This window comes from Pteropus alecto, unplaced genomic scaffold (assembly GCF_000325575.1).
Source record: "Pteropus alecto unplaced genomic scaffold, ASM32557v1 scaffold45, whole genome shotgun sequence".
NCBI classification, from domain to species: domain Eukaryota; kingdom Metazoa; phylum Chordata; class Mammalia; order Chiroptera; family Pteropodidae; genus Pteropus; species Pteropus alecto.
The window spans coordinates 18,244,996-18,269,043 of NW_006442491.1; the positions used below are offsets into that span (position 1 = coordinate 18,244,996).

At 37.6% G+C, this 24,048-nt stretch overlaps 1 protein-coding gene across 2 annotated transcripts in view; it reads left to right on the plus strand.

Moving 5' to 3' along the window:
• The window catches only part of CSNK2A1 (casein kinase 2 alpha 1), a 44,390-nt gene extending 20,633 nt beyond the window's left edge, over nucleotides 1–23,757 (plus strand). For both annotated transcript variants that reach the window (XM_006921680.3, XM_015597067.2), the window contains exons 2-13: nucleotides 5,139–5,348; nucleotides 7,503–7,614; nucleotides 9,483–9,584; nucleotides 10,102–10,152; nucleotides 11,480–11,539; nucleotides 12,960–13,043; nucleotides 16,349–16,459; nucleotides 17,390–17,491; nucleotides 18,475–18,575; nucleotides 19,398–19,546; nucleotides 20,565–20,651; nucleotides 22,387–23,757. In XM_006921680.3, coding sequence (XP_006921742.1) covers nucleotides 5,248–5,348; nucleotides 7,503–7,614; nucleotides 9,483–9,584; nucleotides 10,102–10,152; nucleotides 11,480–11,539; nucleotides 12,960–13,043; nucleotides 16,349–16,459; nucleotides 17,390–17,491; nucleotides 18,475–18,575; nucleotides 19,398–19,546; nucleotides 20,565–20,651; nucleotides 22,387–22,502 — 1,176 coding nt within the window. In that variant the 5' untranslated portion in view covers nucleotides 5,139–5,247 and the 3' untranslated portion in view covers nucleotides 22,503–23,757. The remainder of the gene's footprint in view (nucleotides 1–5,138; nucleotides 5,349–7,502; nucleotides 7,615–9,482; nucleotides 9,585–10,101; nucleotides 10,153–11,479; nucleotides 11,540–12,959; nucleotides 13,044–16,348; nucleotides 16,460–17,389; nucleotides 17,492–18,474; nucleotides 18,576–19,397; nucleotides 19,547–20,564; nucleotides 20,652–22,386) is intronic.
• Nucleotides 23,758–24,048: the final 291 nt, after the last annotated feature.

The window sequence follows — 24,048 nt, forward strand, 5'->3', positions numbered from 1 at the left end:
TGAGAACCTCTTTCAACTCCAGACTTTTATAATATCTAATTGCCTATTTGGTGTCCTTTTTAATGTCTCAAAGCCATTTTAACCTTAAGCCCAAAACCTTACTTGTGACTCTCTTCCAGAATATCTTCTATTTCCATGAATGGCATCAACAGTCTAGCCAGAAATCTAAAACTCACCTCCTACTTCTTATCCCATTATCCAATCCACCCACAGCTATTGATTTTACACCATAAAATTTTGTTCCTCATGTTAGTCCACCTGTTTCTATTGCGACCACCATAGGCCATGCTTTCATCATCTCTCACACAACAGCTTCCTGTCTCTCCCTAAATCTGTTCTCTCTGCCTGTCCTATACCTGGCCAGAGCAAACTTTTTCAGATCAAATGTACAGGTGGGTCACTTTCTGCTTAAAGCTCTTTGATGAATTTCCATTATCCCTAGTCTACAAATAAAATCTTAAAGGCATATTTGTCTCACCCTTGTTATTCCTTGCTCATTATTATATTCCCCAAGCCTAGCTTAGTAGTTTTTCATGGTAAATTCTTATGTATTTAAGGGATGAACAAAGGAAGGAATGTATGAAAGAACCAAACCAATAATTGAGAAATATAAACTGTTCCTGTGTTTCCTTCCTCTTAGGCTGCATGTGAATATACATGCACATTTACAGAGGTACAAATGAAATACTGTTTCTGCATAAAATGTTTATCTTTGATGACTTCTCTTTTTTGTCTTTTCACATCCCCTCTTATCCACCCATACCTTTACCCTCCTCCATTCTTCTTTGTACCATTTTATTTTTCTGAAGTTGCTGAGCTACATACAGTTCAAGAACCTGTTTTCTTCTCTCCATGCACTTAATGAAGGCCAACTATTTGAAATTCATATGAATGATTGTCTTACTATAAGATTATTTGGTATGCATGAGAGCAAGCAAACACCTTTTTGGGGTACTGCAAAATAGGTAGTTGTACTCCCAGTGGAGAATCAAATCCACCAGTTTATAAATTAGGGTCCCAGCTAATGAGGCAAAAAGCTGCAAGGGTCAGTCAGACGAGTACTTGAGAATCATCTCAAGAGTTTCATTATGAATGGTCTTGCTCTGCTCTTCACAGACAATGTCAAAGCCTTTAGAGAGCCGAGGAAGACTGGGTGGTAAGAGTGTGATAGATAAATGGGATAGTAAATGGAAGTTGGAGAGTATTTTCCTTGTGAGTCAGGTGGTTTCCAGGGAGAAATGAAGTCTCATTTTGTAATGTTATGTCCACCTATGAGTTGGCCCTCAGAGACTAGGAATTAACCACAGCTCCTATCATTTTTGTATTTTAAAGGTAACTAAAAATGAAGGCTGTGGCCTTTTTAAAGATGAGTTTTTGCTTATTTATTTTCATTAAGGAGCTATGGCATAATTATTTAATAATTTACATGTTTTGGTGTTTCTGAGCTGCTTCTGGAAGATATCTCACTTGATCTTCAGTCTGTAAAAGTGCAGTTAGGCAGGCAGGTTTTGTAAATGATGAACCAAAGGTGGAAGAAGCCCAGCAGAGAAGTCCTGTAGCCAGTTGGGTGTTTGAAACCAGGACTCCACTCCCTGTTTCATCACACTATTGTATCTAATCCCAGTTACTAAATTTGTGTCAATTTTACAAACTTCTTAAACTGATGGGGAAGGGTTTTGAGATCCACAGATAAAGGGTGTCTATTAGGTTTAAAATATTAACCAAGAGAATAAAATGCCTATAAATAAATATAGAAACCGAAGAGAAAATATTGTTTTTATCAGAGCAGAAGCTAATTTAGTAGTTTAGTGTCATTAAAAGCCATAAATGCCTGGGGACAGTATTTCCACTGGTTTCAGCTGTTGTCTATACTGTTTCGGCTGTTTGTGTACACACACACACATACCCCTTTACCCATCTTCTTAGTGTCTTGTGAATGCAGATATCATAGCCACAAAAAAGGGAGCAGCCCTAAAACAAAAAATGGCCCATTTCTTTTGGAAGAACAAAAGTTACAATAAAAGTCTGCTTTCTGGTTTTTTGCTTGTTTGGGGTGTGCGTTTTACACTTAACCAATGTTAGGTAAAGATAAATTAGGTTACTATCACCCTGTTTGTTTTATAACACTGAAGAAATAAATATTTGGAAATAATTTTAAAGACTGTTTAGGTTCACTTTTTTGTAAGTATTTGAACAATATTGTTTTCTGACTATTTAAATTTATATTCATGGGAACCCAGAGTTGAATTATATACTTATGGGACCCCAGATTTGAAGAGAGGCAAGTTATAGGAGTTTTATGGATGAGAGATTTCATAAGTAGATAATATAATACATGGATCTTTTGATCTCATGTATTGCAGGGAGAGTATCACCGATTGTGTTTGTCACACTTCCAAGTATAGCATTAACCCCCATCCTAGTCTCTCTACCTCTGAAAGCTCTAAGCCACTAAAACCATGAGCATAAGGAGACATCTATTCTGGCTTATCTCCTCTGGGTATGGTAACTAAACTCCAGCTTAAATACAGTTGGTAAAGGCATGCAGTTGTCATAAACGGATCTCTTAGAGCTCTCAAATAGGCACAGTTCTAAACAGTTCACATTCAATAATTCATTGAATTCTCACCACAAACCTATGAGGTAAATACAGTTATCTCTAGGTTATAGTCTGGTTGAATGTCAGTTCCTCTACTATGTGTCCTTTGACAAATTATTTAACCTTTCTTTACTTCAGTTTCCTCATCTGCAAAATGGAGATGATAACTTTCTTTACCACTTTTGTGTTGAGGATTAAATAAAATCCAAGTATAGCACAGCAAATGTGCATATCTGGCTGGCACTTAGTGAATGCTTGTAGATGTTAGCTATGGTTATTTAACTAGTTTATGATTGATTACATGGCAAAAGAGATCACTGTTACAAGAATTGGTATTAAGTAGCTATGTGATTGTGGGTAAGTTTTCTAGTTGTCTTATACCTATATTTTTAAACCTTTTATTTGGAAATAACTTCAAATTTACATGAGACAAAAATAAAAATAGTATAGATATGACACTAAAAGCACAGACAACAAAAGACAAAATAAATTGGACTTCGTCAAAATTAAGTTTTGTTCAACAAAGGACACCAACAGAATGAAAAGACAACCTACCCAATGGGAGAAGATATTTGCAAATCATGTATCTGTGATGATAAGAGTTTAGTAACCAGAGTATATAAACAACCACAACTCAACAACTCTCCCCCCCAAGAAAAAAGGCAAATGAATAGTCATCTCTCCAAAGAAGATATATAAATGGCCAATAAGCACATGAAAAAAATACTCAGCATCACTAATCATTGGGGAAATGCAAATGAAAACTACAATGAGATAACCATTTTACATCCATTAGGATGACTACTATAAAAAAAAAAAAATGACGTCAAGGATGTGGAGAAATTGGAACCCTTGTAAATTGCTGATAGGAATAACAAATTATGTAGCCACTGTGGAAAACCTCAAAAAATTAATTACCAGATGATCAGGCAATTCTGATTCTGGGTATACAACCAAAAGTATCAAAAGCAGGAACTCCAAAAAGATATTTGTACACCAGTGTTCATAGTATTGTTCACAATAGCCTAAAAGTGAAAACAACCCAAGTGTCTATTGATGACATAATAGGTAAACAAAATGTGGTCTATACATACAGTGGAACTATTCAGCCCTAAAAGGGAAGGAAATTATGGCATACACTACAATATGGATTAACCTTGAACACATGCTAAATGAAACGAGCCAAATGTAAAAGGACAAGTATTCTATGTTTCCACTTAAATGAGGTACCTAAAATAGTCGGACTCATAGAGATAAAAAATGAGAGTGGTGTTTATAAGGAGCTGGGGGGAGGAGGGAGTTGGTGTCTAATAGGTACAGTGTTTCAGTATGGGATGGTGAATAATCTTGGAGATGGAGGATGTGGTGATGGTTGCCCAAGAAATAAAGGTATTCATTGCTACTGAACTGTACACTTAAATATGGTTAAACTGGTAAGTTTCATGTGTATATTTTACAGTAATTTTTAAAATACATGTTTCAACAAAAAGTAAAAGTAGTACAAAAATCTGTATCCCCTTTACCCAGATTTACCTATTTAATATTTTGCCCCATTTGCTTTATCATGTGTGAGTGTACTCTTGAGTATACCTAATCTACCACCTAAATTCAACTTTTGTCATTTGATCTTGAAAGTATTGTTTTTTGGGTTTTTTTTTAATAGCATCTTCCCCCCTCCAGTATAGGATATAGTCTAGGGTAGGACATTGTATTTAGTTGTCATGTCTTTTTAGCCTTCCTTTGTCTTTTATAATATTGACTTTTTTTTTAAAGAGCACCTTTCCCTTCCACCGTAATAGAATCTTCCTCGTTTTCTGTTTGTCCAGTGTTTCCATGTAATTAGATTGAAGTTATACAGTCTTGGCCAGAAAACTGCATAGGTGATGATGATGTCCTCTTCAGGTTATGACATCTGGAGACTCGGTACATTTTTAATTGAATGCAGGGTGACGGGAATCAACGGATACTATAGGAATCAGAAGAGTCAAGGAAGACATAAAGGAGACTTAATTTATAGATTCGGTAGAAATCATATTTCTAAAATTTTACCAGTTTTCTCTCAAATTTTGCATTAGTTCAACCAATATATATTACTGTTTTCTGCCAGTTTTTATTAAGCTTGTCCCTGTATTAAATCAAGAGGAGATTCCTGATTTTTTAAAATTTTAATGAAATTAAGTGTGTCAAATGATGACCAAGGATCTACTGATTATTATATAAGGTTCCCCAAATGATTTGGATCAGTATAAAATGATGTTAAATTTTGATACAAAGAACATCCAAACTTTAGATGAGAGGTAAAAAGCTACATTGCAGAATAGGATTGGGGCTAATATAGGTTTAAGTTTCTTGGGGTTTTGGTTTGTGGTTTTTTTTCATGTTATAGGAAACACTATTGTTGACACAGTTGGGATATATGTATTGGTTTAACAGGTAAGAAAATCAGAGGTATATTTGGGGCCATTCTTATAAGTTGGTTTTTCTTGCCATATACTTTAAAAAAATAATTTATTGGCCTTTGTGCATTTTGTCTCTGCAGTTTGAAGAAAACAGGTCTGAAACAAAGTCTTACCCCCAGCTGTCTCTGAACACAGTGACTGCCAGATCTCCAAACATCAAGTCCAGCTTTGTCCGCCAACCTGTCTGACATGTCGGGACCCGTGCCAAGCAGGGCCAGAGTTTACACAGATGTTAATACGCACAGACCCCGAGAGTACTGGGATTACGAGTCACATGTGGTGGAATGGGGGTAATTGTTTCCTTTCACTTCACTATACTCACCAAAGGGCTGACTCTTGTGGATTTATTGAGAGATTTATGACTGCATTTATAAATTGCAAGATCAAAGTCTGATTTGTGTTTTCTTTTCCAATGAGGAAGCATGGCGTTGCTTTGGGAAATTAACAATTTTGATAGGCTTATCATTTAATTTCAGTCTCATTCTTTTCTCAGATTTATATATTCTGTATACAAAGCTGGTAACAAAGAGTTGCCTATCAATTTGCTTCAACTAAGGGCTTTGCAGTTAGGTGAGAATTAATACTTGGGAGGCTTTAAAAACATCACATTCTTATGTAAAGTATTTTTGAGGTCAGAGAATGTTGTCTCATGATGATATTGAAGGATGAAACAGTTCTCCAGAAAGGTGTCCTCTATCTAATGAGAAGCAGAATTAAAGCCTTAAAACATTTACCCTTATCATGAGACTAAGCATGTGTAACATGGGATTCAGCCCAAATACCATCTTGAAAAGCTACATTTGCGCTTCTGATTCTTTATGCAGCCTCATTTGGATTTTTGCATATTTTATACCAACATGGTATGTATTTAATTGATCAGGTTATAACTTTTCGTGATAATATTTTGACAGTCAAATGCAAAAGAAAGCAATTTGAAAACTCATAAAGCTACAGCTCCTATATGCTTCATTTTATATCTATCCATCTTTGTCCATAGTCTGTAAGTTGATAAATAATTGTCATGGATGTATTTTAATCATGATTGGGCCATGATTCTTAACAGTAAGTACATTGCCTCTGCACAAGGAAGCATAGTGTGCTTCAAAGATGCCATCAAAAACCAGTGGTACAATACCAATTAATGTTGTCATTATTAATAATCTAACAATTCCTCTTATGTCATGGGCTTTGGACTCTAGAAATACCTGTGTTTTGCTACAGAAACTTCAACCACTGTATTCAAATTGAGTGCTTTGCACTTAGTTCTGCTTAACTATCACTAAACAGCCCTTTCGAGTTTTTGGCATGGTGCTATTTGGTTGTTTGTGTTTGATTCTATACCTTCTTGCAGGAGGAGAACTCAACCAGAACTAAGAGCCTTCCTCTAAAATTGCCATGCTACTGCATTGTTCGTTTTCCTTAGTATCTTTTGCTTTCTCTGTTCATTCACTTTCTTTTTAGGTGCTTGAATTCTCAGCGTCTCTAGCAGGAATAAATAGAATTTCGGCTTTACTAAAAGGACCATGTTTGTCATTCTTTAGAGCAGAGGTCCCCACCCCCCCAGGCTGCAGACTGGTACTGGTCCGTGGCCTATTAGGAACCGGGCCAAACAGCAGGAAGTGAGCAGCGAGTAAAACTTCATCTATTTGCAGCCACTCCCAAGCACTAGCATCACCGCCTCAGCTCCACCTCAGATCATCAAGAATTAGATTCTCATAGGAGCACCAGTCCCTGGTGCCAAAAGGATTGGGGACAGCTGCTTAAGAGCAAAGTCATCTAAATTGTAGGCAGAGGCAGAGAGAAAATATTGGCTTTTCCCTTATTTTTTAAGCTACATCAAACATCTGATGTAGCTTAGTGGTCATGGAATATGGGTAAAAGGAGAGGAAGGTACTCCTAACTATGGTTCATTATCTGTAGTATGGTTTGCAAACTCTATTATATGGACTGTCCTCAGAGCTCGCCTTGGAAGGCAAGTGGGAGGTCAACCCTCTATGTTTGCAAGCCCATTAAAAATCGGCTGCTCTGCAAGTGTGGCCGAGTTGAAGTATTCTTATAACATGTTCACTTCCTGCTAGGTGTCAGCACTGGGCCAGGCACTGGGAGACAGGAATATATAAAAATTATTCTCCATTGGAAAGCCATCTATTGGAGGCAGGCGTACATAACAAACCCTAATACAGGCTGGCTATGTGTGGTATGTCAACAGAGATGTAAACAGTTTGAGATTTGAAAGAATAATTAGAAGGCTTAAATTTTCTAATTGTAGGAACAGACAGACATTTTTAATTGGCCCAATTAAAAAAATACAAAGTAACCAATTTGGAAATTATTTAAAATAACATTTCTTTTACTCCTACTAGTAATAGAGGTTTATAAGTTGAATTAGTGCTTGACAATTTGAACTTTTTAAATCGTTGACTTATGATTCTTTTTGTTCACAGAAATCAAGATGACTACCAGCTGGTTCGAAAATTAGGCCGGGGTAAATACAGTGAAGTATTTGAAGCCATCAACATCACAAATAATGAAAAGGTTGTTGTTAAAATTCTCAAGGTGAGTACAAGAAGAGGTTATAATTTTAGAGGTATTTGGAATTTAGATTTAAGTAATGATGATGCCTTTTTTAAAGCAGCATTTGAAAAGGTTTTTGGAGGACTTTTAACACCTTTATTTTATTATATCCTCTGAAATTAATAGACAAATCAGGAAACCAAAACAAGAGAGATTTGACTCAAGTCATACCAGCTAGATTATGGCAGAGGAAGGGAGTAAAGGTTCAGTCTTCTCTCTCCTAGGTCTAATATTGATTTGTTTGCCTAATAACTGATTTTCTCTACTTTTAGTTATATTCCATGCTTTTATTTTCAATAAATGTTACCTCTACTGTGTAAAGATGCGCAGTCACAAATACAGGCCTTTAGAGGGCAGGCAGATGACACGCAGCTAGTCTGATGTAAGTGCCCATGATTAGAGGAGGTGAGTGGGTGCTGCAGCATGTGCTCCAGCTCCAACCAATTATTCCCTTGCTATAGTGCAAGTCCAGTGTTGCTTGATACTCTTGCAAAAAGAAACTAGAAATTTAGTATATGAATCGCCTCAATTTTTCAGTGTCGACTCAAGAGATTTTAAGAACACTGTACAGATTCTAATTCAACAGGTCTAGGTGGGTCCTGGGAATTTGTGTATTTAAAACAAAAATCCAGGTTAAAATCCGGGTTGTTGGTTATCGTGGTTTAGTAGCCACCAGTCTTGTTAGTGAAGTGATGATATAAATTTAAAACAATTTCTGAGAATTGTATGCAGCGTGTCAGTAGTCTGAAGTGATTGATATCCGAGGAAAGACCTGCGTGGTTCAGTATGGCAGGCATGGGGTCACATGTGACTTTCGAGCATTTAGGTGCGACTGGTCCAAATTGAAATATGCTCTAAAGATAAAATATACTAGATTGCAAAGGCTTGGTACAAAAAAATATATAAAATTACTCATTAGTAATTCTTCGTATTGATTTACATGTTGAAATAAGATTTTGAATATATTGTTAAAATATATTAAATACTTTTTTAACATAGATACTAAAATATTTAAAATATATATGTGGCTTGCATTATATTTCTTTTGGACCAGTGCTGTTTTAGACTATTTAGAAGGAAGTCCTTGTGAAGGAGGTGCAGTTGGACCAAAGCCCTCCTTAGATACCACAACAGATGTGAAATGATGGATGAGGACAAAGGAATATGAAAGATACACTCAAAGGACTCTACATAGTGGTCTTTTTAAAATAGAGGGAAGGGGTTCACATTTCTTTTTTGCAACAGTCTTATGAGATAGGTATTCTTGTTGATCATTTTATCCATAATGAAAGGCTTAAAGAGGTTATATAACTTGCCCGTAGGCACACACAGCTAGCAAAATAGGATTTGCATTAGGCAGTCTTAATTCCAGGCCCACTTCAAACCCACAAGGTTATGCTGCACAAAGATGGTTTGGCCATCCTGTTCTTGTTCCTGTTTCCATAACCTCTATTGATTGTTTATATAGACTTAGAGGAAGAAGTAGAAAGAGCCCATGTTTCATCCCAATTGATAAAAAGATTTTCCAAGATAGACCTTAGTATTATTAACCATTCATAATTCCTAGTTTGTATAGTTGTAAAAAATTAACATATTAAGACTGATGATTGGAATTAAATGCTGATTCTACAGAGGTTTGATCTTTGAAATGAAAACCTTTTTTCTTTCGATTCAACATTTGCTAAGGACCTGCAGAGTGCCTGGCACAGGGCTAGGAGAATAGGATTTAAAGTAGAGTCTGACACATTTCCTTCCTTAAAGGAGCTCATAAGTAAGCCATTTATGTATTACATTACCTGTTGAAATACCCTGAAATGCTTTATTTCACCGATGCTGCTTTACCCTTTCAGCCAGTAAAGAAGAAGAAAATCAAGCGTGAAATAAAGATTTTGGAGAATTTGCGAGGTGGTCCCAACATCATCACACTGGCGGACATTGTAAAAGACCCTGTGGTGAGTGTATAGTAGACACTAGCAAGGCCCACTAGGGCTGAGGTGGTGTTTGCCCTGGAGCACAGCTGGCCTCTTTTCGTTGCCCCCCTCTACCATTAAGTCCTGCTTTAAAAGTGCTTAATCAGTTATACCATTTAACTAGCTTGGGTCTTTCTTTCAAAGAGACCTCCACCCACAGACTATTTCTTATTCTTCTAGGCTAAGAGACTGATAGCACTGGAAACTGAAATGTGTTAATCCATTTTGCAAACTCAGGTCCGATGCCGAGGGGCGATGGGCGCATTGTCGGGCTGCCTACAGCCTGGTGAGACTTCAGCTCCATGTCTTCTGTTTGAAATCCATCCCAAAACTGACCTAAATGTGGTGATGATCAGAGTGGGGAGGGCTTGTAGCAATAGAGGGTTTCCTGCTACTGAGGCAAGGACTGCCAAATTCACCACGTAGCATCCGCAAACATTGTGCCCACTAAAGCTGCCAGGGCTATTGCTAATGAGTGTTTTCTTTTTCTTTCCCCTAGTCACGAACCCCTGCCTTGGTTTTTGAACATGTAAACAACACAGACTTCAAGGTATAATATATAACTGACTATTTCAAGTTGTTGGGTTTTTAGACCACATAGAAATCCTTTTAGGGATGTTACTATTAGAAGAACTTTCATCTTACTAGCTTAAAAAGAGCTTTTTATCTTTACAGTGTTAAATTTTAAGATAAAAATACTCCTGTACAAACTGCCCACTTTCTACCTCTTGATGTTTTGCCCTTTTGTTTCATGCTTTTTTTTAATGAGCCATACATTTACTTCTCGCCACCTTTACCATTCATTTGATAGTTTCTGCTGATGAAAGCAATAACGTGTTCAGTAGGATGTCTGGCCTAGGGCATTTTGCTTTAAAATGACAGTGTTCAAGAAGAAATGTATTGTGTATGTAAAAGCAAGGTCTGCTTATGTTTTAGGATTCCTCGGAAACTGGGCTCTAGATTTTAAAAAGGGATGAGTGGGGAAGGGTAGTATAAATTCTGCTACAACACAAACTTCTACAATAGCTATCTCTGACTTCTAGCCCATCCATCGGCCTACTTATTTCAAACAGTTCTCAATTCCAGTACAACAGAAGAATGTGGGCACTCTCTTGGGTTTTGACTTGCCTTTGTACCAGTCTAGTGTCAAGAATGTTAGGTATCAATAAATGAGTGAATTCTTTTGCTGAGAGGAGGAAAAAAAGGAAGAACTGTTTTAGAACCAGAGTAGTAATTCAGAGAAAACATTGTCAGAAGACATCACTAACCATTTAATGATATGTGCATGTTGTTTTAAAAAAAAAAAAAACAAAAACAAAAACAAAAACAAAACTACAACTCTGGAAACTGGGAAGGATACATAACAGTTGTTCAGAGTCTACTTCCAAATCGGGACAGGAATAGTTCTGTTAAATTAGCTTGACAGATTTGACAGCAGGCCATCTATCTACATACCCAGTGCCTATAACTATGTAAGCCAAAGATGGGTTAGTTCCCTACTAAGGAGGCTGTGTACTTGCCAAAATGCTTTTTTTGAGAAGACATGGGGGTGGGAGGCGGTAAATGAAAAAGCAAACTCAAATTACAAATATATATTGATGCATGTTGCATATATGAATTGGTATGTTCCCAATAGTGGATTATAGCTTCAGCAATACAAATTTATGTAATTCTTCACTTTTACATGTAGAGTTGAAGACCCAAAGTATCTCTTTAAAGTGAATATTATGTTGGAGAAGTAGAGACTGGTGTAGAGACAGATCTTGGAACGATGGCAAATGAGCCAAGTCTTGGTTTGAATTACAACAAATGAGGATGAGAAATTGCCTTCCATCAGCAGTATTTCATGGCTCAAATGTTGCATTTGTCTTTAACAGCAATTGTACCAGACGTTAACAGACTATGATATTCGATTTTACATGTATGAGATTCTGAAGGTAAGGGGACCTTGAATACTAAATATTTCTAGATTGATCTTCCCTTGTTAAATAACCCAGATGACTGTAGAAAAGCCAGTGAATTAACTTTGTAAAATATGTTGAAAGAAGGTGCCTCTTCTGCTAATGTAAGGGTTATGGGATAGGGCTTAGTAGGAATATAATTTAGAATGCTTTGGAAAGGCTGTTTTATTTAGAAGAGAGCTGGGATCCCTTAAATAATTGTAATCTCCATCTTGCTCCTATAAAAATTAACAATTGTCCAAACTTGTAAAAATAGCTCCTAATGTGCTGGCTTCTGGTGTACTTTATTTCACTTAAAGTTGAACAAGTAAAACAGTAAACTTTTAACTCAACCATCAGTCATTGTCCTAAGGACTATGTAAATTTCTACTTAGAGATTGCTGAGGTAGAGTGGACTTTGATTTCTAAAGTGGGATCACCAGCTTGCTCTTGGGAGTCACGAGATCAGCATTATAAGTGAGAAAATTGCTAAATGTTGGCTAAAGTTTCTTACTAAATGAGGGTTGACTTAAAGCCCACATTTGAACCTTAGGAGTACCTTGAAGAGACTATGCCAGCAGAGATATTTGATCTTTCCATTGGCTCATGCAATCTGTGGCAAGCAGTTCTTCACAAAGTTAAGGATATGCCTGCCTGCCCTGGGAACCATAGGAACCCAAATTGCCCTTCAGGAAGGACAAGAATTTATTTGGCCAATGACATCAGCTGACTTAAAGGCCAGGATTAGCAATCTCCAACGGTTATGCCACTCACTTCACCTAAGTTTGAGATTGCACATGGTTTTCAAATTGGATTTGATGTCATAAATCAGGAGTAGACAAACTTCTTTACAGGGATAAACAGTAAAATTTTAGGCTCAGTGGACCATAGGGTCTTTCCCAGACTACTCAGCTCTGCTGCTATAATGTGAAAGCAGTCACAACATGCAAACAAATAGGCATGGCTGTATTCCAATAAAATATTCACAAAAACAGCAGGCCATATTTGGCCCATGGGCTATGATTTGTCAACCTCTATTGTAGACTCTTGGCTGCTACAGAATAAGTTGTAGTACAAACTAGTTTTCTTCTTTTGAGGGGCCTATGTTTATGAAAATAATCGAGGCTTTGGGTAAGGGGTAAAAATTGGAAGTGATGCAATTGGTGTACACGTTGGGTCTTTTTGAACAGAAAAGATGTTGAAACAACTGTGCAAGAACAGAACATGTTCAGAGGCCATGAGCTGGTGGGATCTTGAACAAGTCTCTGAAGAATAGCTATGTGGGTGATTGTCCTCTAACCCTGATTGCCAGGGGTATTATGAGGCTAGAAGGAAAACTGTGAAGGAAAAAGTAAAGGACTTTAACTAGAAAGACACTCTTATACATGCTAACTCTTTCTTTCTTTTCCTCCCACAGGCCCTGGATTATTGCCACAGCATGGGAATTATGCACAGAGATGTGAAGCCCCATAATGTCATGATTGATCATGAGCACAGAAAGGTAAAGTGATAGACTGACAGGTAAAGTGATAGACTGACAAGTCTTCTTTATCAACATAATATATTGAACAGCCTATCTTCAGCACTTTATCCCTAGCATCTGTCATAGTTTCTGGTACCTGTTAGGCACTTAACAAATATTTGGTGAGTGAATGAATGAAGAAATCAGAAAATTTAAACTATTATTCATATTCCTAAGAATATCAAAAAGAAAACATTAGTGTAGTGGGCAAAACATTAGTTTTAAGCAGGGAAACTGGCTTCTCATTTTATTTATTGAATAATATCTTGAGAAACTCCTTTTTCATTTGCCTCCTCTTACCTTTACAACAGGCATAATAATATTTGCCTTGCATGCCTCTGGGTTATTAAAAGAATTAAGTGTACACAGTTATGAAATGAATGAAATATTTAGAAAATGCTGCTGCTTATCAGCAAGTGTCATGAGGCCCCTGAGCTCTACAAGTGCTTTTAATGAGAGCTGCGTGCTTTTTAACATTTCAGTGTTATATGGTAACCAAGCATACTTTTCTAGGCAGTGATGGTTCTCTGTTGTAGTCTTTGTGGAGGTAGGTGATGTGTTCATTCCACTAATATTTCTTCAGGTACACACTGCTGTGTAATAGGTATTTTTCTAGAGGCTGGGAATTTATGCATGAGACAAATAGTAAAAAGATTCTTTCCATGGGGAGCTTGCATTTGGGGGAGATTAGTGGGCTAGAAAATTAAAAGTGATGTGGAAGAAAAATAAGTTAGGAATAAGGAACAGTGGAGAGTGTTGGCAGTTTTAAACAAGGGGTAAAGGGAAGATTTCATTGGAAAGGTGACATTTTTGGAGAACCCTTGGAACCAGCCATGCAACCTATGTCCCAGGTGGAGGATATTCCAGATGCAAAAGCCCTAAGGCAAGAATGTGCTTGGCATGTTGGAACAGCAGCAGGATAGAACTGGGACAGAATGAACAGGGGAGAGAGGGGTAAAGAGAACCAGATCATATAAAACCCTAATTATCATTATCAGGCCTTTTCTCTGAAGATGCATAGCTTTTGCAGGGTTTGAGGAGAAGGTTGACATGTTCTCACTTGGGTTTTAAAAAGTTTACTACACATGTATTTCAGAACAGCTAAAATTAAAAATAGTGACAATACCAGATACTGGCAAGGGTGCAGAGAAACTCAGTCTCTCGCACATTGCTGGTAGGAATCTAAGTGGCACAGCCATTTTGGAAAATGCCAAACTGTTAATTTATAGTTTTTCAACTTCTTTAAAAATTAAACAAACATGCTTACCAAATAATCTAGCAATGGCATTTATCCCAGAGAAACAAAAACATAGGTCCAGACAAAAACCTATGTATGAATGCAGCTTTATTTGTAATAGCTCAGAATTGGGAAGGGGGAGGGAGTCCTTCAGTGAGTGAATGGTTAATCAAACTGTGGTATGTCTGTACCATGTAGTGTTATTACTGAGTAGTATGACTCAGCAATAAAAGAAAGAACTATTGGTAATACACCAACTTGAATGGATCTCATGCTGAGTAAAAAAAGCAATCTCAAAAAGTTATGCTGGTGATTCCATTTATAATATTCTCAAAATGATAGAGTTGGAGAACAGATTGGTTGCCAAAGGTAAGGAAATGAAGGAAAGGAGTAGCATGAGACATCTCTAGTGATAGAACAATTCTATATCTTCTAGTGGAAGTTATATAAATCTACACATGATTGAATTACATAGAACTACACACACACACACACACACGTAAAACTGAAGAAAAATAAGGTCTGTGTGAATTGTGTCAGTGTCGGTTTCCTGGTTTTGATATTATACTGTAGTTATATAAGATATTACCAAACTGGGTGAAGGGTACACACAGAATATCTCCAACTTCCTGTGAATTTATAATAATTTTTAAATATAAAGCTTTTAAAAGAGATCATTCTGGTTGCTGTGTAGAGAATAGAGGGCAAGAGTGAAAGCAAGAAGATCAGTTAGGAGAAGGCGCTATTGCAGGAAAACAGACAAGAGATGGTGGTGGCATGGACCAGGACAGTAGCAGTGAAAGCGATGAGAATGGTTAAAATATGGTAGAACCAACAGGATTTGTTAACATTAAATGTGGGATATAAGAGAAACAAGTCCAGAGTGAAAAATGTGGGGCCTCAATGACAAGATGAATGGAATTCCCTTTAGCTGAGAAGGGAAGCTGTAGGAGAAACGAGTCTTACGGGGAATAATCAGAGGTTTAGCTTGAGATGCCTGCAAGATGTCACAGAGGAAGAGATGGCTGGTAGAAGGCATGGGCTAGAGAGTATAGGTAAGAAACTTTGATATGCTGTCTGTGAAGCCACAGGACCAGAAATAGTCATCTAGGGATACTTATAAGAAAGGAAGCACATGGATAGCTCTGGAGCACTTACATTAAGGCATAGAAGAAAAAGACTTAAAAAGTATAACTTAAAAAGTTATACTTTCTTTCATACCTTTTGTTACATTTCCCTTTGTGTACTAAAAGAAAACAATGTATCTAGTTAACAGTGAACTTACCTAGACAGTGACAGAGTAGTCAGGCATTATTAGCTAAACCCTACTGCTCACACTTCAAATCATGGTTGTGCTTTGCACACTAAGCAAAGGTTGCTTCTTGTCCTTGCTAGTACTTTCACACTTTCAAGAGCCGTTTTGTGTGGCTTTTCTCTTGATTCTCTTGATTCACTCAGCAAATATTTTTTATTTTTCTCCTGTGTGGTGGGTATTATATAGAATTCTAGAAATTACAAAGGTGAATAAAACAGCCCCTACTGCCAAAGAGCTTACACTCCATATTGAAAAAGAAAGATAGAAAACAAATATACAGTAGATAGTTTTAGGTTGTATTAAAGAAGTATATCTGAGGTTCAGGGGATGCTAAAGGCCATGGTTGGTTCTACTTGGATAATTAGAAAAGACTTCAGTGAAAGGGCTAACAAATACTCAAAAGATGAGGAAATGTTCACCATAGGATTCTAGGATGGATAGTGGAGACATTCTGCTCAGATGAGCCATTTAAGAAATTCACAGAAGCACAAAATGAGACTGTCTTTCAGAAAGTCTCACTGGAGCACAAGAATTAGATCATGGAGAACTCTGTATGTCAAGCTAAGTTTGATTTTTATTCTAAGTATAATAATAGGTAGCTACTGATGGGGTTTCAGTAGAGAGTGACATGGCCGATATTTTTGAAAGAGTACTCTAATGGCAGTGTGGTGGTAGCCTGAAAGATAAAATTGCTCATGGTTTATTTTGTTTGTTTTGTTTTATTTCTTACAGCTAAGGCTAATAGACTGGGGTTTGGCTGAGTTTTACCATCCTGGCCAAGAATATAATGTCCGAGTTGCTTCCCGATACTTCAAAGGTCCTGAACTACTTGTAGACTATCAGGTGAGAAGAGAAAGGCAAATAAATTTTTCTGCCTATTTTTTTGCTTATTTTGTAAATAATTTGCAAAAAAATAACATTTTATGCTCTTGAGTAGGTCATTTATACACACCTCCATGGCTCGCTCTTTTATATAAATGAATGTAAAATATGAATCACCTTAGTTTGTCTATCATACTTAATGTTTTTATCACCATAATGTCAATTTTATATGAATAGATCTGCATTTGATTCTAACTAAAGAAAAAGTATACTTTTCTAGAGATACTTTTTCTAATCAGAAACTCCAGAGCTAGTTTGAGAATTATAAGCTAGGTTTAACCAATCTAAGGAGTAAACTAAAAAAATGTTTTCTACAATTTTCCTAAATTGTATTCTAGATAAAGACCTTCCCCCTACCAAAAAAGAAAAAAAAGTCCTCATATCCTCACAGAAACAAAATCCTTAGGAGTACCTAGTCTTCTCAAGTTTTATTATTAGAACCTTTAAAACTTCAGACTTTGTCCTAGAAATTTCTTTTCTGGGATCTTGAGGACATAACCCTGAGCTCAAACATTTTATGCATAAAAATATTTTTTACAACATTATTTATAAAGGTGAAAAACAAAACGTGATCCCATTAGGGGGAAATTAAAGATTAAATTCTGAAACATTTATGCAATAAAATAATACTTCACATTAAATGGTTTCCGTGGGTTAATAGTTTGAGATGTTCTTATGTAAGTGGAAAATGTAATTCGAAATAGTATGTACAGACTGTTTAAAACGGGGGGGAAATACGAAGAAGAAACTGAGAAGAGTACATGAAGATAATGGTATTCAGACTTTTCAATGGAGTGATTATTATTTTTTTTAATATCTTATTTTGAAAATACAAGATAATTCATTCTCGTCATTTCATTTATGATGACAGTGATATTTTCTTTAATGCAGATGTATGATTATAGTTTGGATATGTGGAGCTTGGGTTGTATGCTCGCAAGTATGATTTTCCGGAAGGAGCCATTTTTCCATGGACATGACAATTATGATCAGGTGATATATGTTGTTCCCATTAGGGAACTTACTGGTCTAACCTAGGTCAGGCCAGGTCTGGCTACTCTTTAGAAACTGCAGTAGTTTTTACTAAAATACAGATGCCCATTCCCTATGTGAGACCTGTTCATTCATAATCTCTGAGGGTGGGGCCCTATAATAATTTTTAATTTATGGTCTATTCAGCCAGCTTGACATTATTCCTCAGATTGGTGGTTTGGAAGCTACCAGTTTAGCCTTTTGAAATCACAGTTTTTCTGTATCTTTTTAATTTGTGTTGTTTTATTGTAAAATAGGACAGTACCTTAGAATTTCCTAATGTGAGCTTTCACTGGAGTTGGGAATGTTTTCTCCAACCTTTTGGTTTATATTGGTAGTTCTGTGATCCTTTTGTCACGTTATACGGATTGAATGGCTGTATATGTCGTTAGAAATATAGATGGTGTTTTTTATACTAGGTCCACTTGTCCTTGAAGATCAGTTAAAATCAGCAGTTACTCCATATCAGGCATCATGCAGGGTTGGGGAATACAGGGGGGAAAAAAAAAAAGACTAGTCCTCAAATAGTTCATAGTCTGTCTGGCAAAGGAATCAAACATAAGGAAATAAGTTATAAATATCAGAGTAGAAGTGTAGACAAGGTACAAAAGGCAGTTGTGGTAGGAGTGCGTAGTCCAAGTGTACAAAGGAAACTTCCCAAAAGAAGTGACACCTTCAGCTGGGTTGTAAGGGGGAAAAAGCGTAAGACTTCATCAGAGAGACATTTGAAGGAGAAGGAACCAGGTTATAAAGCAGTTTGTTTTTTCCTTCACGTTAAGTAATAGTTTGAGGAATTTTAGGTGGAAATTTTATGAAGTAAATTGAAGTGTAGCATTCATACCTGTAGCCCTGATGATCCCTTTCTGTTAATGTAGCCATAGTTAACGTTGATTTAATCAAGTAATGTGCTTGTCCTGTGGGTTTTTGTCTTTCTTCAATCCTAGTTGGTGAGGATAGCCAAGGTTCTGGGGACAGAAGATTTATATGACTATATCGACAAATACAACATTGAATTAGATCCACGTTTCAATGATATCTTGGGCAGGTAAATCATAAAACAAAATCTCTGCATCCCTGCCTTAAACACTTTTGGGTATAAATGGACACTTTGGTTCTTCAAAATAGTTACATTCTCTTTGCCAACACTGCTCAGCTGTCAGTGGTTCAGTGCTACAGCATGCTTCATGGGCAGGCCTGTGATAAAAGCACTGGATTGAATGACCATTTTCCCAGATTAACAGGAGTCCGCATGTAGACATTATAGTCAGAGGATTCCTATGAAATGAATGAAATGTAGACTCTAGTTACAGCTGGATCAGATATCAAAATCTCCTGATTTAGCTTGCTTCTCCAAACGACAAAGTCCTCTTTAAGAGAAAGAAATAGTAATAGAAAATGCATGCTTCAAAACTACTGTGCAGATGACAGACTCTGAAAACAGTGACTAGACACAATACTGATTCATTCACTGCTTATCAGGTGGTGGACTTTCCTGATGCAAAGGCTTTTGCTGGCCAAATGGCAGAGATACCAAGAATGTGTGTGGGGATGGGAAAGAGGTCTGATTAGCCCAGCCACCTGACCCTCCTCACTGTGTAGAAGCATTCAGTCCTGCAAAGTAACCTGAATTATATTTTCATAAAATTGTCAAGACCCAGATTTCCCTTTTCTGCAACACTCCTGTTTCCAATCTCTCCAATTAGCTTTGTTGTCTCCCTAGTGGCAGAGTGGTATAAGACTACTCTCTTGAGTTTTGATCTCTCTCTCTGCTATTGGCTGGGCTCTCAGCCACTAAGGAAAATGAGGAGTGAAATGTTGGGCTTCTCTGCCCTTTAGTTTGTTTCTCATTCCCCTTTTGACTCTGCAGACATTCCCGTAAGCGATGGGAGCGCTTTGTCCACAGTGAAAACCAGCACCTTGTCAGCCCCGAGGCCTTGGATTTCCTGGACAAGCTGCTGCGATACGACCACCAGTCACGGCTCACTGCAAGAGAGGCCATGGAGCACCCCTATTTCTGTGAGTCCAACTGATCCACAGAGCCTGTGCAGGCTTGCCCAGCAGACTGTACAAGGCAAAGGAGAATATAAGCTGTGAAGAAAGCTCTGAGCCTACAGTCCTACAGAACAGTTGGAATCCCAATTCTGCCTAGCTTGCGGCACTTCACCCATGATGAACCTTGGTTTCTTCAAATAAGGACGGTGATAGCAACTCTGTTGCAGAATTGTAGGAAGGATTCTTGTGTTACAGAGCACCTGATACGTGATCTCTCCTAAATAAACTGCTTTTCTTACTGTGTGGGTGACACTTCCCAGGGGCTAGTCTGGAGTGGTTGGATTATAACAAACAGCCCTTATCTGTCCTATTTCTGGTAATCATTTATTAGAGAGAGCCAAGGAGGCTTGAAAATCTTAACCATATGAACACCTTGATCTAGGTTTGTGAGTGTAGCTAACTGCGCTTTCTTGGGTGAAAATGTCACTTAGACCCACTCTATCCTCACTGTAATGTTAGCTTCGATGTTAGATTGTTCTTTAGGCAATGGTGGAATGGTTTTGTAGGGAATTGATTATACTCTTACCCAGTCTTCTATACCTGAAGCAGACTGACAGGCCAAGTGAGATGGAGAGTATAGTCTGTGGTCATAGCACTAATTTGCACAACCCTATAGTTTTGGCCTATTTGGCACCATGCTTGACCAGCTGAGTTGTGGATGGCAGTAAGACAAGTTCACTCTGATAATATATCATTGTCTAGGCCAGGTTAGATCCTGTTGTCTCATTAAGGCCTAATGGGATCAGTTTTGTTTTAAATGAGCTCTACCTCATCTTCCTACCATTTAGTTTAAGAGGTTGCCTTACCATGGTTTGACAGGAAAGATAATTCTATTTTTTATTATTTGTCTGGTAGTTGCCACCTTAGTTCTGAGAATAATGCGGATTATAAATAAAATGCAAAGAATGAGGGTGATTACTTTAAGTCCGTTAGTTTAATTGTTAAGTATAACAGAACCTAACCTTTCTGTCTCTTTTTTTAGACACTGTTGTGAAGGACCAGGCTCGAATGGGTTCATCTAGCATGCCAGGGGGTAGTACACCTGTCAGCAGCGCAAATATGATGTCAGGTCAGTTCATCGGTAAACTTCCTTTTTAAAAAAAGAAAAAAGGCAGAAGTCAATTATTCTTCCTAGTTTTGGTTTCTGTGGCCTGGTTTGTGGACTTCCTCTTCTCTGTAATGATTACCTTATTAACATACTGACCCGTGTGGCTCTTTCCACCAGGTTTCAGGATGCTTTTGACACGTGGTATACTTTAGTGACACTGCCTTGAGTAGGGTATCGTAGGGTATCGACAGCCTCTTCTAGACCAGAATCCCAATAATTTCTCACAGAAAGACATGGCTATATTTGTGGTTAAAAATGATTTTTTTTTCCCAGAACAGTTACAGTGTTCCTAGTAAATTGTAAAGGTTTAAATGAAATTATTTTTCATTATGATTGAGTCATTATGAATTAAAGCAAGATTTTTGTACAGACTGTACAATTATTCAAAAGAAACTATAGGCCCATCTTCTAAGAATTATACATGTAGGCAACATCCACGTGGGTACACTGTGATAGTGAGGGCATTTACTCAGACACCCTCGAAGAATTGCTGTTTTCCCAACTCTTTTTTAAAGAACTAGCTGCCTTCTAGAATTTATTCTCTGGGTATCTTGCCTGTGTGCAAAATGATGTACATCCAAAGTTACTCATCGTAGCCTTATTTATGATAGCAAAACACTGAAGACAGCTCTCAGGGAACTGGTTAAATAAATTACAGGACAACAATTCAGTAGAATGCTATATAGCCTTAGAAAAAGAATGAGTAAATGTTACATATTTTTTTCTGGCTCCAACTTCAGGGTTAATGTGTAATGAAATAAGCAAGATGCAGAACCATGTCCAAGACAGGAGTGGGCAAAAGTATATAATACTCTTATTTATGATTCTTATATGAATATTCTTATTCATATGTATGTGTAAGATATTTCTGGGAGGATACACCCCAGAAATTGTACCGTAAGTTAGCCAAGTGACAGGACAAGGGAGATTTTTCACTGTGTACTCTTTTGGACTTTTTGGATATAGTGCCTGTTCAAAAAATATAACATTTTGAAAATTGAATAACTGGCTTATTGAAGGCAGTAGGTAATTCTGATCATCAGATAGGTGGAAGAAACCAAATGGAAATAAATTCTAAAACACTATTTTAGCTTAGAGATGGGAAATGCTCCTTTCTCCATTGAAAATGACTTCTAGTGATTTTGAATTTTTAGCCGGCAGCATGGTGTACATGAGCTTTGACTCCAGCCATCTGCTGTTTAGAATAGTAGTAGTGACTAGCCACATGTGGCTATTTAAATCAATTAAAATTTAAATCAATTAAAATATAATACAATTTAAAAATGAGTTCTTTATTGGCACTAGCCACATTTCAAGTACTTGGTAGCCACGTGTGGCTAATGACCACCATGTTAGCACAGATTACAGAGCAGAAAGTTTGGTTGGGCAGTTCTGCCCTAGATAGACCTAGATTGGAATCCAAGCATAGTTGCCACTTACTAGCTGTGTACCTTGGACAAACTGCTTAAACTCTCCAAGCGTAATTTCTTTACCTGTCTCCTAAATTTATTAGAATTTGCCATTTTAATTTGTGAGGATTTAATTTGAAATTAGTTTAATTTATAAAAATCTGGCCAAGGAGATGCCTTCAATGAAAAGAATTTTTGTGTTGCTCTTGAGGTAGGTGCTGTGAAAAACTGGGGACTACGATTTCCGCGGTTGCTTCTCTGGTTCACTGTCAGATGTTTTCTTTCAGGGATTTCTTCAGTGCCAACCCCTTCACCCCTCGGACCTCTGGCAGGCTCACCAGTGATTGCTGCTGCCAATCCCCTTGGGATGCCTGTTCCGGCTGCCGCTGGCGCTCAGCAGTAATGGCCCCTTCTGTCTCCTGATGCCTGAGCAGAGGTGGGGGAGTCCACTCTCTCCTTGATGCAGCTTGCGCCTGGTGGGGAGGGGTGAAATACTTAAGAAGCACCGTGTCTGAACCGTTGCTTGTGGATTTATAGTAGTTCAGTCATAAAAAAAATTATAATAGGCTGATTTTCTTTTTTTTTTCTTTTTTTCTTTTTTTTCTTTTTAACTCGAACTTTTCATAACTCAGGGTATTCCCTGAAAAATTACCTGCAGGTGGAGTATTTCACGGACAAATTTTTTTCTCCTTCCAAATTCACTTTCTCATCACTAAAGAACAAAGATAAACCAGCCTCAATCCCAGCTGCTGCATTTGGGTGGAGATCTCTTCCCATGACCACCATTGCTCCCCCACCATCCCACTTTGGGGGTTTGTATCTCATGCTCTTCTCCAGAGATTACAAAAATATAGCTTCTTGAAGGGAGGTGGGAAGAAAGGAGGAAGGGAAAACTCAACCTATAAGAGCAGTGTCCTGCTAATCACTTACATCACTTTAAAAGTGCTTCAATGGGGTTGTCCTGGTGAATCTAGTGGAAATGTCTTAGTTACATTGAGATGCTGAAAATCTACCCAAAGTGCAGACAGGTCCTGAAAACTTCTGTTCAGTATGAATCATGTCTTACTGACCTAACCCTAAATCCAACTCACTTATAAGTTTAGTCTCAATTTAGTTTAAAATTTTAATAACCTTTCCTCCCAGGTTTCTTACCTTGGTCCTCTCCCCTTTCATCTCCCAACATGCTCTTATAGTTGGTAGGAGGGGGAAGGCAAAATCTTTCTCAGTTTTCTTTGACTTGGCCATTTTGAATTCAGTTAGTTACTGGGCATAACTTATTGCTTTTTACAAAATTAAAAAAACATTGTCTATATAGGTTTCATGCTAGCAACTCTGGGAGCTAATGGAAGATGTGGCCACACTGTTTCATTTTAAGCTTTTACCTTCTTTTCCTCCTACCTTTCCCTTCTGTCACTTGCCATCCAGTGAGAAGGACCTGCCCCTCGGTCTTGTAAATGTATCTGAGAGGTAGGAGCAGGGCCACTGTCTCCAGTGAAACTGAAATGGTAGACCTGTAATTGTGGGAAAACTATAAACTCTCTTGTTACAGCCCTGCCACCCCTTGCTGTGTGTATATATATAATACTTTGTCCTTCATATGTGAAAGATCCAGTGTTGGAATTCTTTGGTGTAAATAAACGTTTGGTTTTATTTATCAAGGTTAGATTTAAGTTCCCTGTGTAAAGGTCTCGCTGGGTGGGTGTCTCACGTTCACATCTGAGGGGCCTGCAGCCCTGTACCATGGAGGCTTCCTAAAGCTCCCATTTTTATACACTCCTCGTTCAACCCATGGTACTGGGCAGGGCAGAGAGGCCTTAAAAAAGCACCACAAGCCAAAGCGTCTCTGGGGATTAAGGATCCTTTGCCATAAAACTTATTTTGTCTCAGCAGTGCAGGGATTGGGGATGGAAAAAGTCACCAGTTTTTGTGTGTTTGTGTGTGTGTAAAGT